Source organism: Tigriopus californicus, chromosome 6 (genome assembly GCF_007210705.1).
Source record: "Tigriopus californicus strain San Diego chromosome 6, Tcal_SD_v2.1, whole genome shotgun sequence".
Lineage (NCBI taxonomy): Eukaryota > Metazoa > Arthropoda > Copepoda > Harpacticoida > Harpacticidae > Tigriopus > Tigriopus californicus.
This window is the reverse complement of record NC_081445.1, coordinates 12,684,059-12,699,776: the sequence shown is the minus strand read 5'-3', so window position 1 is coordinate 12,699,776 and position 15,718 is coordinate 12,684,059. Positions and strand designations below refer to the sequence as shown.

At 37.5% G+C, this 15,718-nt stretch overlaps 1 protein-coding gene across 1 annotated transcript; it reads right to left on the bottom strand.

The window, feature by feature from the left end:
• Nucleotides 1–7,561: 7,561 nt before the first annotated feature.
• LOC131882117 (adhesive plaque matrix protein-like) lies at nt 7,562–8,497 on the bottom strand. Its single transcript, XM_059229172.1, has 2 exons — nt 8,128–8,497; nt 7,562–8,066 (listed from the first exon to the last, which is right to left on the bottom strand). The coding sequence occupies exons 1-2, from the start codon at nt 8,131–8,133 to the stop codon at nt 7,632–7,634; spliced, it is 441 nt and encodes a 146-aa protein (XP_059085155.1). The 5' UTR covers nt 8,134–8,497; the 3' UTR covers nt 7,562–7,631.
• Nucleotides 8,498–15,718: the final 7,221 nt, after the last annotated feature.

The window sequence follows — 15,718 nt, the reverse complement described above, 5'->3', positions numbered from 1 at the left end:
CCTTTTTAGCCGTTTAAATTTGACCGTAATTACTATGATATAATTATCAATCATTGCAAATACTACAACCACCATCCACATCTCTCTAAATATATTGATGGGCACCTACAATCTCTCTTTATCTTCGCTCCCTCTTTATCTATCTCTGTGCAATACCTGAACAGAATCACTTGAATCAATTTGGAAATCAATATCTCGTTGAAGAAAAAATATCAACCCTTTACATGGAGAATGAAAAACGTTCCACACTATTTCGACTTTAAAGCACCCAGTTAACACCAAACCCATCCGAAACTATAGTTTTTTCCTCTTCCTTATTCCTGTGAATAAAACCACTTCAATTATCATTACAATATTCCGATCACATATATGTTATGATAGATCTATCATAGAATGTCATGCAAATACATCGAGTACACAATAAACAATTACACACTTTGAACAAACTGTGATCCTTTTTCTATGAACCACAGAGGTGTGATTGAGACCCGCAATCTATGGCGCTCTCTAATAGAAGCGTACGAGCATGAAAAGCGACCTCTGACGGGCGCAGTCCTTAAGATCCAAGAAGCCAAATTCCATAAAAATGGATCATAATAGGAACCAGTTTAAAGTGACAATGCGTGCTCTAATCCTGTCGACGGAAAGTCCGAGAAAATCACTCAATCACGCTTTCAACAAACCAATGTCAAGTTCGTTATCGGAGGATAAGGGGAAAAGGGAAAAGTTTAAAAGTTTTTAAAGATTAGGTATGACTTCATAAATCATAATCAGCGCAAACCCGCACGTGTACATATTTAAATGGATGTTTTGCTTTTATATCAATCCTGTTGTTGAAAGCAATGCTCAAACCCATGAACGACCAACGATACTTAGATGGAGGGATAACATTTTAACTGCAAACTAAACTAAATGTCCTTGCACCGTATAAATTTTTTTAGTTGGACTATCCCATTCGAGAAAATTTTCACACATGGGTTTTGATTTCAGTTGGTCATATGATCTGAGATTAAGTTTAAAAAGTGATAGTTTTTATCCTAAAAGATGGCAAATAAACATGGACAAGATTTACATGCACCCCACTGGAGTACAGAAGGGGATGCCATAAATCAACATGTTCTTCCTCAAACGAGACCTGGTTTAGCACAAAATTAACGAGCCAACTCTCTTGTGGTAACTGATCCCAGTTTTGTAAAGCCAAGGAGTGAATCGTAGATGGGGAAAAGATCCAACTTATGTAGTCTAGTACGACCTTTTCTCGATCTAAGATTCACTCCTTCGCTTTAAAAAACTGGGCTCTGGTTTCCGTGGCCTTTTCTCGTGCGAGGGTTTGAGGGAGCTAAGCTTTTGATCCAGCCGTTGGGTTGACTTAAAATTTGAAAATTTAAATGGTTGAGACTAATGGCCAGCCTCAGCTGAAAAGTAATGCAATTGCATTGACTTGAATTGGTCAATCTTTGCGTCCCCGTTTTTTTATTGGAGTGGGTCATGTATGCAAGTGTACACTTGGTCTAAACTGAAACTTATCTGCCCACACTACTCTTAAGAAGCAAAAAACGCAAGTCTTAAAGTAGGAGACATTCTCTTCTGTAATTCACAGAGCTCAAAGAGAAGGTTATTTTTGGGGCAAAATAATTAGAAAATAACCATCTGCCGAAAAAACATTGCCAATTTGAAATGCAATTTTGCGTTAAACGAAAATAAAATAGATGGTCGAACTTAATCTGGATGGTTTTTGTCAAAAGTGGGTTCAAAAACAGGTTTCTTGCGCTCACGAAGACTTTTAGATATTTTTATGTACACTGAAACTTAAGATTGTTTTACTTAATGCATCTTCGAAAATGATGCAAATTATTTTTACACCAGCCGTCTTGATGTTGGTTCTTTGAGGTTATAAAGGACAAAAAAAAAGATATCTAGTTGCTAACCGATCAAAATCACGTGGTTGCAGACGAAGACTATTTTTGGTTCACTTATCAAAGGACGGCTCTACCAGAACTCCTTGACTTTTCCAAGAATACTAAAGCAACGAAACGCCACTTTTTTGTGATCACCAAACCTTTCCCGCCAAGTAAGGCCTAAACTTTTGCTGCTGAAATTTTTGATTGGCATAATTATTGAACAAAATATGTGACTAACATCATTTTCGGAAACATTGATGGTATGTGCTTAAAACCAGGGATGTAAAGATAGTTAAAATGACTTTAAACATGTCTTAAAGTACAACAACTGAAAAGTGCAAATTAGGTTTTCTTGATAAAGCAAGAATTTTCTCAAAACACAATCAGTCAATACTCTTATACCAAATATCTTGACCAAATTTCAAGTAATTTGACGCGTTTTTTTTAATTTTTTATGAGACTATGGTTCTCACTCTGGGAATGGCCCTCAATTCAAAAGTAGACATACTGTAGATGCATACTGAAGAGATCACGGTATCTGGGTACAAACATTGCACTAAAATAGACCCAACACTAGAGGCACGAAGCCTATGAATAGTAAGTCAAATCAGGGCCTTATAGTGAGATCTGAAAGATGGAAAAACGTTTCACAAGAAAACTTAAATCAAGGACTTGACCATGGTTCGCAATAAAAGTCATCAAAGGCTGTCAAAGTAATGCAAATAAAATTGGCAAAGAAGGCAATGAAAATTGCAACAAAAAGAGTAAAACATGCAAAGAAATATTCAATAATATGAAAAAAATCGGATGCTTCAACAATGCTTAAAAAGCCAGTTACAAAAGAATAAACAATAAAATCCCATGTTAAGCTAAAATTATAAATACAGGGTGAACGGGATAAAGTGTTACAAACAAAAGCATCTATTGCCGCAATGAAAATTGCTCTAAAACACTAGATTCTGGATTTAGGCTCTTCGATGAACTCCCTTTCAGTGTATAAAAAGATTGGTCAAATTGGTCACTTCTGACAAAAAATATGCACAAAACACCCACTGTCAGCTCCATCGCTGGCACGCTCTGTACTGTCCCTAGAAATGACTTGCTGACCTTGGCTTCCGTACGTCGAAAGCTGTTGTTCAAAAAATGTTGCAATGGTTTCAATGCAAAGCCAATACCGTCGGCAATTGGGCACCAATTTTGAAAGTAAATGGTTCAACCATAGAGTCACTTTTGCCAAAGCAAATTCTGTAACACCTTATAAAATCCACCCAATAGAGCATGGAAAAAAGGATGCAAAAATTTTCTCTATTGGCACTCTATTCCACAGAATGATTGTAGCAAGCCTTATTTCTTACTGAAAGTGCCCCACGAAGCCAAAGCCAAATATTTAAAGCATATTAGGTTACTTAATAAGCTCTTTATACTGTATGGGCTTTGAACAAAAGCAGCTTGCGTCATGGCAAAACCTTTGTGTTTATGCGGTGAATCAACCCAGTTGGGCTTACAAGTAAGAATGCCCACGGACTTCTAGAAATATGGACTGCGAACAAGCTTCCCTTCAAATCGACCTGCTCTTGGTCATAGCGACTAGCAACTCTGAGCCATTTTTCGAATTAAAGTTATAAAATAAGAAACGTAGATCTCTTCAATTAACGGTAGGTCAATTTCATATCATTTACATGCAAAGTCGATCGTTTCAAAGTTATGTTGTCAAAAGCTTATGTAGCTGACCAAGAGCAGGCCGAAAATTCAAATTTTATGCAGTGTTTACTACATAACTTTGAACATGTCTCCTGAGTTCCCTAAGCATAGGTTTGGGCTCAAACTTGTCTGAGTTCATCTATTTAATAAGACCTTGTGGTCGTATGAAATGCTTCTTACAAATAAGATGAGCGGTTTAGGAGACAGGATATTTTTGCTTCCGTTTGCAGTCCATATCTTAAGAAGTCCGTGGCATGCCATGGGGAATGGAAATAACTCTTTTTTTTCACTCGATACTTTGGCTATGTACTGAAAAACTTAAGTACTAGGGGCGGTTTATTTTTGAAAATCTGAAGAGACGTAATCTTTAATGGTTGTGCTGTCCAAAAAGCAAGATGGTCACAGCACTTACCAAGAAAGGCATTTGAAATAAAGAAGCAACTATCATGATATGGAAGAAGATATTTTTTAAATAATTTTTTTTTTATTTTTTTGTACATTTTGAGGAAAATTTGGTAAGATTACTTTGAAAAACTAAATTTTTGAGGCAAAATGGTTAAAAATACAGCAAAATACAATTTACCCAACATACTGCAAACAGTGAAAAAGATTGGAGAAGTAAAAAGATAATGCATTTGTATATTTCATACAGCCTTGGTCATCATTAAAGCTGGGGAAAATTGCAATCACGTATTTTAGATATTTGATTCAATTGCTTACCATATTTTCTCATTAAGCGAATATTCTGCATATCTGTATAACTTATCCTCAAGAAATGTTAGAACACACGACTTTTATTGAGTACACGTTATGACTTGCCGTCATGAGTTTCAGAGCTTATTGCCATGGGGTCATGTGGGGTTATTTATTCGTTTATGTTAAGCCCTTGGGTTTTTTATTAACTATTTATACTGACTAGTAGAGCTCATCATAGTGGGAAAGTCCGATCAAACTGATCTGCTGATCTCCCGAATTTTGTGTCTTGACATCCAATAAATTCCAAACAGATTCGTTGGGATGCATAGTCTGAGTTTTAGTGATGAGGCAAGACATTTCTATGTTATGTTATTCTTTTAGATTTGTCTGACTGGTTTTCCTTAGCACTGGGCACCTTTTGTCTTAAGAATCTTAAAAGAAATTTCTTTATCCAATTAGGACCCACAGTGGTTATATTTTCTGGTTAAGTGTTTGCTCAAATGCCAAGACATCTAGATATGTTTTTCTATGTCAAAGAGACAAAAGGAACAACTTTTGTGAAATACACATGTTTAAAAGTATCAGATAAGTGTGTTAAATCACTTAAAGTGCATTAAAGTGCACCATTGTCAAAAACGTAGTCAATCAGTATTAAATATACTCTCAGTAATGTATTGACGAAAAATTTCATAAACTTCTATTCCGCAGATGCCTAGATATTACAACTTAAAGGTTGCGTTTTACGTCTTAAAAGATCGAAAAATGGCCTAATTATGTTTCCAATCATTCCCAAGGAATATGATTGTGTTTTTCAATGACACGACAAAAAATTATATTTTCTTTAAAAGCAAAAAGCAGCAAAAATTGTCGCTTAAAACTTACAAAACATGCAAAATTGCCTTTCATTTTACTTAAGATGCCAAAAGCTACAATATCCTATAGTGTTCCTAAAATATCTGAACGATACCTGTGACAGTTTAATTTTCCAAATTGTCACTTTTTGCAATAATTGATTTCTACGTGTTACTAGCGATGTTTTTATGGAACGTTAATAGAATTTTGTCAAAATTCAAGATAAAGCTTCATTGAAGTTGCGATTGACAAGTATGGCATCAAAATTGTGAAATATTGACATTAAGTAAGTTTGAAGTTTTATATTGCAAACTATATTCGGGCTTTTCTACCTGCTTCAGAAAAGCGAAAAATTTTCATTTATATTTTTAGAAATAGAAAAAGCTTATTATATTTCTTGGCAACTGCTTTAAGCTATAACCGGAGCAATTTGCTGTCAAATTCGATGAAAATGCAATCTTTTAAAACGAGATATCTTATAGTTTGCTCCATGGATTTGAATAAAATTTTAGTTGGAAACGCACCTATGGTTACTTCCAACATCTATTGATTACGTTTTTAAAAATGCTATCTCTTTGTAGGTTTTTGATTGGATTAATATTCTAATCTGAGCTAGAATCCAAAATGATTTTTTACAAAAAATGTTCCTTTTGTTTCAATAACAACGAAAATCATTATTATAAGTCTTGGCATTTGCAAAAACTCTTTATCAGTATTGTGAGTAACACCGTGGACCCTTATTTGAAAAGTCACACGGCCCAAACAAAACGGGAAGAGGCCTGGTAGATTGCTAAATAAACTACTCTTGCCTGGCCTAAAACGCAATTTCTCTTCCGGACTTAATGTGACCTGGGTCACTAATTTTGAATTAAGTTTTTGATAGAATCAGCCAAAAGCAAGGCAAGCACATTATAATTCAATAAAGAGTAATCGGCCTAATCAGCCCTTTATTTGGTATAGGCTGATTCACGTAAACCATTTTTCGAGCAGCGTAAGAAGGCTATCGAGGGTTTTAAGGATATTCTAGGTAATGCTTTATAAATGGGCGGATTTTTCTAATTGGTTCCTGGAAACCGTGGAAAAAACATTTAACCTTTTTCCAGCCTTTAGTCATCAGGTATCTATATTTGGTCTTTGAAAATGGCCTTTTTGGATAACGGCTTAGAATTGCGGTGTGCCTTTTAAACAAAACTTCAATTAATGCTTGCTATCAGTTATAAATAAATATCGAAATGTAGTTTTAACTTACTTATAAATATACTTAAATATTTGCCTCAAGATGCAAATCTTTTCTTTACTATTTTGTTGCATCTTCAAAAATTGTTTCCTTATTCAATGCGCATATTTAAAAAAAAATGTTTTGCATATTTCCCCAATATCAATTTATCGCCAGTTTGATTTTTATTACTGATCCAGCTGGGTCAAATTAACCTTGGTTTCACTTCAATTTGTTAGCTCCTTATCTCTCTTTTCTTCCCGAGATTAATGGATTAAGGATCTTTCACGGAACTCATTGCTTGCCCTGTATGGCACGGCACGATTGCCCCCTTTATGACATGTATGAGCCTTCTGTCATGGGTTTAGCTAGTGAGTGCCCTGTATTGCAAAGGTACGATAAATGACGGTAGCGCCAAACATCAACTATTTTCTTCAAACAGTAGCCTAAAAATAAATATTTTGAAAATTGATTTTCTCACAAAAGGTGAAGAAAGGGTTTTTAACATTCAGAATATGTTTCAGCATGCATAAAAAGTAACATTCTATAAAACTAACGCTTACTACTTTTGGTTAAAATACGTTTGATTTAGATCTGTCAGTACTTTGAACGAGGTTTTTAGGATGCAGTTCAAGGTTAAATTTTTGGGTATAAAAAGCATGAGGCGCTGAACTCACTTTTAAGTTACAGGACAAGGAACAAGATTACCTAACGAACTATTTTAAGGAAAAATTCATCTCATTCGTTCTTATATGCAAAACTTCACGCTCTCCAATCTTTCCTAGTCATGGAGTACTCCATGTCCTAGTCAACTTCTTCATTGGACAGACTGCCTCTGAACAAAAAAGGAGTATTATTATTTCTTGTTCCCAATTTTCCCTTTCAATGGAAAAGCTTTTGTTTTTCACTCTAGTTCAGCGTCTTATGTCTATTAATTTAGACGTAACCTGGTGAGCAAATTGATCATCATCATCATCAATACACAACTTCACTTGACATGCCTACTTTCAAGGGACCTTCAAGGGAACTCTTGATAGAAAAATGCTAATCCACTTTTCAGACCATATTGCAAGCTATACCAAAATTCTGACGTGGATATTATCAACAATGCGGTTTGGCCGACATTGCATGATCTTGACCCCAAATGTAAGTTGTATATACATATACCCACAAAAGTGATTGAAATTCATTGGGATAAAGGCTTTGGTCGTTTATTTCATAGAGATAGATAGTCTTTGAAATAAATATTGGAGGAGATCAGGTGCTTATTCATAAGAAGGCTGGGGATAAGCGGGCTTGTAGGCGGGCTTGTAGGTGGGCTTGTAGGGTTGGTACTTGGGCTCATACTTGGGTTTGTAGGACTCGTACTTGAGCTCTCCCTCGTATTGGACATCAGCCACATAACCGCCATACCCATCAACAGTGTAGGTGACCTTCTGTGTGCGGCCGTCGGGGAGGAGCACGTTGTATCCACCATTGGTGTTGTATCCCTCACGAGCCTCATTGGCATCAAAGTTCAAACCGGCATATTCATCCTTGACCTCATAGTTGTATTGGTAGGAAGCAGGCTCTTCCTTGTAGGAAGGCTGCTTGTAGCTGGGCTCGTAGCTGGGTTTGTAGCTAGGCTGGTATCTGGGCTCATAACGGGGAGCGTTGTCGGCGACGGCAAGGGCAACAAGGCCAAGGGTGGCAATGAAGGTCTACGAACAAAGAAACGCTCTATGAGCTGTAATCATAATTCAGTGTCTCATTGAATATTACCTTCATAATGAGGGATGAAAGTTCAACTGATGACCACTCATCTCAGGATGCTCCTTTTCTTGGTTGCCCAATCTGTGACTCTTCTGAGCACTAGTTCTCATGTCCTGCCTATGTCACGGCGTGTATGTGTGATGGGTAGGCTTTGTTGACGCTTTTAGAGGGTTGACGGGGAAGGCATATCACAATATCGCATTGTTGTTTGAAGCGGTGTCTGGAATTTGGGCAAGAAAAGGGGCGTTGGTTTCCTTCTTGGCAACTGGTGACCCGGTAAAATATTCAATGTACGTTTATGTCATGGACGTTGTGTCGAGTTTGTGTCAAGTTGCTGTGAGGGAGTCCAGTTAGGACCAACTTGTTTTAGGCGAGTCCTTTGCTTAATGATTTTTCAGAACGATTTGGTCGAGAAGAACTGGTTTGTGGGCGAGCTGGAACTGAAAATTCTTCCGTTTACATCGCCTTTTGTGAGAAGTTCGAAATACAAGTCTTATCGACAAAACTTGCCGATATCTATATTTTTTTGCTTCATGGCCACACCTATAATCACTTCACGTTTAAAATTGGTCCATTTTACTTCATAAACTACTTCTATTTGCTCCAGTTACTAATGATTTGTCTTAAGAAATGATTTGTATGCTTTTGCAAAATAGCATCTTTGAGAGTAGCTCACATTAGTACATTGAATCACTTAAAGTACATTGAAAATTATCACTGGGCAAAACCTAATCAAACGACAATTAGTTGTACTCTTAGTTATGTACTGACATCAAATGTCAAATTTTTTAAAGATCTTTTCAACACCTGCTTAGTTATTACACTTGGATAGGTGCGTTGGGCAGTAAAATCGATCGGACAACGGCCCGGCCCAACTCTAGTTCAAATTTTTGTCAAGACAAATGATGCACTTCGTTGATGACATAAAAATCAACAATATTCTTTCATTGTCATTACTATTTCTTAAGAAGCTGAAAGTAGCAAATTTTGGCCCATCGAACTGATTGAGGATATAAAATTTCCGATCAAATAGATTTAGAAAATTCACCTTTAGCCTGCGCTCAGCTATCTGCACAATAAAACATTAATCTTATTCCCCTTGAGAAGTGAAGGGAAAATAAACACCTGATTTCTTTAGCACACTGCCAGAAGCGCGCCCAAAAATGACATTCTTTTTTTTTATAACACATTACTCGATTGTTAAAAATTCCTTTAGATGGCGTTTCTAGATGGCTTAGATGTTTGTCGAAGTTTTTCTTCCACCAAATGTCCAAAATCACGGTGCCATATTATACTTTCCTTTGAATTTTCATTACTTCAAATGGCCTGTAGTTAAGAATAAGCCTCTGCTGGCTTTCTGGGGCGTGAGACATTGTCTATGATGTTATACGTAGGCATAAAAGAAGGACCGAAAGTAGCAAAGTCACGTAAAGTGAACCACACGGGAATTATTACATGGGAGATTCTATGTATGGCAATGGCTTCTTACCTTTCTTAATGGCAACACATGTCCCAGTGCACTCCCGTTCAACCGGGAAATCTGGTTTTGGGTTGGTTTGGGTGGGTGAACTAGTGCATTTTTTACCTTCCAGGTTTGGACGAGGGTCGTTTTTTTTGCAAATCTGGCTTCCTAATAGAAATTTGTTGATTTCGTGTTTCTTTAAGTTATCTTTACATCTTTTAAGACTTCAAATGGTTTTTGCTTGGTGCTTTTAGTTTGGTCTATTTTAAACATCTGCGTGGTGCCCAATATGAGCAATACCTTCACCCCGAAGCTTTCGAGACGTCATAATACATAATACTTTAATAAAGATCCGCTTCAACGTCTCATTACACCAGTTTATAGGATTAGATAAAAATTCACAGAAGAAGACAAAAATATTTTATTTCGTTTGGAAACAGTAGTTCCAGGGGCCTCTATGAATTCGAAGAGCGAATCATTTCGTTTCATTTATACTGCTATTACAACATACTGTTCAAAGCCCTATTTCGTAATAAATATTTTCATTTGCGCCTCCCTGAATGTATTTGTACATCGTTTGCAACGATAGTCTAAAATTGCTAATGTGGTCAAAACTGGAGCTATTTTTTCTCATTAACTGCCACCGAAATAATACACGTGTACCTACAGTAAATCTGGAACAACTGACGTAAATTTTTAACTCAGAATTTTGAAACTAATTATCCCCATCTCCTCTATGAAGGCATGTTGTGGGAAAGACGCACAGAAGAGAATTATAATGGCGTGGTGAAACTTCCGTGTGTCTTTCCCACTAAAATTATTTTTTCCAAGAAATGCATCCTGCATTTTTGGCACATGCTTAGCTTTTATAATTTAGAGTTGTGTTTTTCCCCACAATAGTTCTGTGCCTTAAATTTTAACATTGATGTTATAAAATATATTAAACTTAATTTATTAAATTATTAATTTATATTATACTTTAATATTAAGAGATCGAAAATACAAAAAATACCTGTCAACGTTACTCAAGATGTGAGGTTTTTATTTTTCCTCTTATATTTTGCAAGCTACTACTGAAAGAAATTTACCCTCCAATTTCGAGCATATTCCTGGTCTAGATTTAAAAATATACAACACAACCCCTTAAAGATGCAAAAAAACTGCGAAAGGAAGGTGGCCAAACCTTTACAAAGGTTAGCCCGCCATTAAAACTGCTAATAGTTTTGGCATCTTCCGCACCTGGGTTTATAGTAATAATGATCTCCATGCCACCACCAGGGCATTCTCCTCGTCCAGAGGCCAGTTTTTTAAAGCTCGTACCTTGGAGTTAGGGGCTTGGACGTTGACTGGTATGATACTGCACTGGTCAAAGAGGTGAGCAAATGCTCATTCTGTGTAAGGTCCAAGCCTTAACTCAGAGGTACGAGCGTTTAAAAAACTTGGCTCAGGTCTACCTTGAACAAAGGTTGGGCTCCAGAGGATTCTTTTCGAAATTGGTTTGGCCCTCAAAAAGGCCCAACCTGAATCCCCTGAATTACAACATCTGGAGGCATGTGGAGACCAAGGCCTGTCTCATCATCCACAACAATATGGGCAAGCTGAAGGCCTCAGTTGATGAGGCCTGGGCCACCATTGACAATGGATGCTTAAGGAAGATTTTCCCCAACTTTGTCCCCAATTTCAAGCTCTGCTTGGCCATCAAAGGCGGTTTATTTAAGAAATATAGTGCTTCGATTTATGCCTTACAACTTTAAGTTTAGGTCTTAAGCTCTCTGAATGATTAGAAATAAGTTTTACTTGATTAAGCCCATTGAAATCAACAAGTAGATGATACTATGTATGGTGCACCCTGTATTTGAACAACTGAAATGAAATCATAGCATTGCGTGGTCAAATATGATGCCCAAATGCATCTTTTACAGGGTGATATTTAACAATTTGCTAATAAAATGGTAGTGAAATTATAATTGAATACGTATCTGCGGATAATTGTAACTTCCATCATTTACATTAACTGTTTTTTTATCGAGCTCCATTTCACAGATCCTATACAACATCATCAGTTTCAAGTAATCGTATCCTAATGAAAAACGTCGCAATAAACACATTCATAATACATTTATGGGGATTGAAATACTCAACCGAAATTTTTCTAATAATGCAAAAAGTTTCCAGCAATTCAGTTTCCCAGGCAAGTTTTATTTTGAGTTTACTCGTCATCGAATGGATGTTAGATGTGTTACATTTGTGCCGTAGATACCCAATCAAAATGGATCCGGGGCCTCAATAAATATTAAGTCATCCACTTCACTCCTTGGTAAGTGCAAACACAAACACTTTGTTGCTTTATGGAGATTGATTCAGGGAAGCAAGCCGTGGCCCATTTGCCCCATGAAAAGCCTTCACCCAAATATTGTACAGGGTGACAACAATGACTTAGGGCACTTTGAAACGGCTTTAACTCTTCATCTATTGAGATTTCAGAGGTGACTCTGTTATGTTAAATCATTAAGTATATACCCTGCTACAATTCACATTACAAGTTTATTCGACGTATCCACCTCTGGCAGAAATTACAGCCTTCACACGTTTTCGCGCTGCATTACAAGAAGCACGTATGGTTGCCTCGTCAACATTTTCCAATTCTGTCAATAAGGCTGCCTTGAGATCTTCAATGTTTTTGTACAACTGTACCCCAACCTTCCTCTCCAGAATTGACTAAATACAAAAGTTGATTACATTGAGATCTGGAGAGGAAGGAGGCCACATTGTCTTGTCTCAAAAGTGCTCAAATTTGTCCTCGCACCAGCTCTGAACGAGTTTTGTTGTGTGGGAGGGTGCACCATCCTGCTGGAAACAGTAGGAACCCGTCCATTGTTGTGCCTGAATCCAGGGAAGCACCTTAGAGGCTAAAATGTCCAAGTAAATGTGCTGGTTAACTTAAATACCCTCTGGAATGAAGACCAAAGAGGTTTTCTTGCCGCAATCGTTTACACCAGCCCACACCATTACAGATGCTGGTTTTTGCCGCCTGAATATTGTTCTCTCTTTCACAGGAACACTCTGAATGTTCCTGGCCAAAATCCGATCAATTTGACTGTTGAAAGCAGCTTCAACAGTGAAAAGCTTTTCATCTGGCCAAATCACAGAAATGTCCGTGCCCTCTTGAAACCACTTCTTGAATTTTCTTGCTCTGGAGAGCCTCTTCTGGATAACAGTTGAACTCGAGATCTGTATCTTTTGCATATGGTAGGCAGTCATGTGTAAGTCCTCTTTGACCACCTTTCGCATAACTTCCCGGTTCACACCTGCCTGGCGAGCCATTTGTCGAATGGACCTCTTGCTGTTTCAACAAATTTTCATTCCGGTGGTTTTTACTAGTTTTGGTGTCCTCAGCGACCTGGGCCCGTTCTCAACACTGTTGAACTGTTAGAACCTTTTAATAGTATATGACATAATTGATTTTGACACTTTCATGACTCCCAAAGAAAGTCTTTGCAATCTTCCTGCAACTGTGGCCTTCCTTATAAAGTTTTATGATGGCCTCAAGTTTTTCTATTTTGCGACAAATCTAGACACCATACAAATCACAAAGTCAACACAAACAACAATTAGAGGTAACTGGATGATATCCTTTTTGCATATGGCGGGAAATTTGAATGATGGAGTTGCATTTGAAGCTACTTTTGGATACCCTAAAACATACTTATCACCTTGTAATGGACATCATCTTAAGTGGAAGGGACTCTAAATGGATGCATTTCCATCGCCTGAATGTTATGTTCAGCCTTTCTGAGCAAATTCCAAAAGCGTAGTATGCTCTTGATTAATTTGTTTGATTTTGCGATAAGCAACGTGGCAAAAACATGCAAATTTATCAAGATTAAAGTCACAAGAGTCAACCGTTATAATCGTTGTATTGAATCTTTTTTTGTAGCTAAGATATGTCGATTGTGTAACCAATACAAGAATACCATTCAAAGTAAACATTGTCATGTCTGATTTTTAAGAGCAATGGAAATGGTCACGAACAGTAACAAAACACTTGACATACTAAGAAATTGGCATTAGCCATTCGATGAAGCCCCTGAACATAAGTTTGGTCAGGGATTTTGGACGAATACCGATCTAAATGAGTTTGAAACGATAGGGAGGGTCAGATGTAACAAAGAGCCGTTTTAGGTTAGACGGCAAGAGGTGCGCATAAAATGCAACACGTTTTGCTTTTTCTTTGAATGTGCATATAATGCAAATCATGTTGTATTACAAGGGTATGTTATTGAGTACAAACAATAACTTGGACCTAGAGCAATGCGTGTAACTTGATATTGCCCACATACATGAACAATGATCAACTGCAGCCCAGACCGGAACTTGGAGCAATTGTTTTTTTATGAAGGCTGGCTCAGAAATCTTTTGTGGTGGTCTTGAGTTAGCCTTATGTCTTAAAATCGACATTTAATAACTTGACCATCAAATACCCAAAGATTGCAAAGTTGAGCAATTAACAGCTTGGGCGGTGTGGTGGCCTAGAAAGTCTATCAACAAAGGTCGAGGTGTGCAACTTCATAAAATTTTGAACCTCATTTGCATTGTGGCACCTTGCAACATCTTGTTGCCACGACCATGCTTCTCCATAGGTAGTTTGAGCCCAGGGAAACACATACTTAACTAGTAACTTGAAAAACGTGTCGGCATTAAGGCTCTCACCTTCATCCAAGAGCATGGGGTCGCACTTTTGCCCATTAGGGCCGATGCCTGCTTAGCCCTGTAAGTTGGGATAGTGGCTCATCTTTCCAATAACAATCCTCATCTCGAGCCCCTAGGGACTTACCGAGTGACCACAAGGTAGATAGTGAACCTGTCAGAGTCTAAATTCTTGACCATCTCGGTGGATGTCTTTCCGCTTGCGGATATAAGGCAAGAATAAGGCTTTTTTATTGCTCCAGATTTTGAGCTCTATCTACGTTAAGAGCAAAAAAATAAGGCATCAAATTTTCTAATATCTTCTCAAAACACTCCTCTTGTAAGTTGATTTTTTTTTTTCAAAAACAATTGCGAGCAAAAGAGCAGATCTATATAAGTGTTGCATTTTAAACGCTCAGGCCTGTATAGTCTCGGAGTAATGTGTACTAGTTAACCTTTTTTCATTTTCTTAGCCAATATTGTTTCAATATAATTTATATCAGCATTCATGCTACATGATATTCCTTTCATCTCGTTGTGTGTTGATTGAATATTAGGATTTGGGCGCAGGTCATGAATTCATTTAAATACATATATGATAAGGTACCGTTCATACCTTTGTTGAAAACTGTCAACCAAAGCTTTTCCAACGGTCCTTATTATTTGGCGGGGGCATATTCTTCAGGTCAGAAATGTCGAAATTTTTCCTTTTCAGCTTGGCTTCAAATTGAGACTAGACGTTCTTCCTATGATTCTGTCGGTGAGAATTGATCTGGAGCCGCTTTTTTTTAACTCTAAACTCACAAGGAGTATAGCTTACTTCCCTAAAATTACCGTTTTCACCCTTCACGAACTAACAACGAGTTATGAAGCTTCGAAGTGGCCGCAAATTTAAAAGGCCCACGCGGTAATGACGGACAGCTACACATTTTCTACTTTGTGAATACTAAGTATTTTATTGCAGAGAGTCATCATAGTAACCGTATCTCTCGATTTGAAAGGATGGCAAGCCCAGCGCAAGTTTGAAATCTCTTGGTTACATATTGATTGCTTATTTTATTGTTTCTTGTTTAAACCACTCAGACATCACATTGATGATAACAGAGTAATGGTTAGTAGGGGGTAAGGGGAGAAAGAATCGCAGATGGGACCCAAAAGGGTGCTAAGAATTTTGATTGGTATCTCGAGTTGAAAAGCTGTTCTTAAACGCCCCCATTGTCCGAGCATGTCCGTTGGATACTGGCAAGGTGTTCCATACACGGGCATAACGCACAAAAAATGAATGGTACCGTGTTCAAGATTTGGCCAGTGGTTCCAAAAGAGGCTTATTTTTTAGTTTGCGGGTCATTATCCGAATCTGTTTCTTCATGAGCGAAGAACGGTGAAGCATCCCCATTGATGCAACTGGAGCACACCTTGAACGTAAAAGTCAAGTCCAAGACAACACGTCTC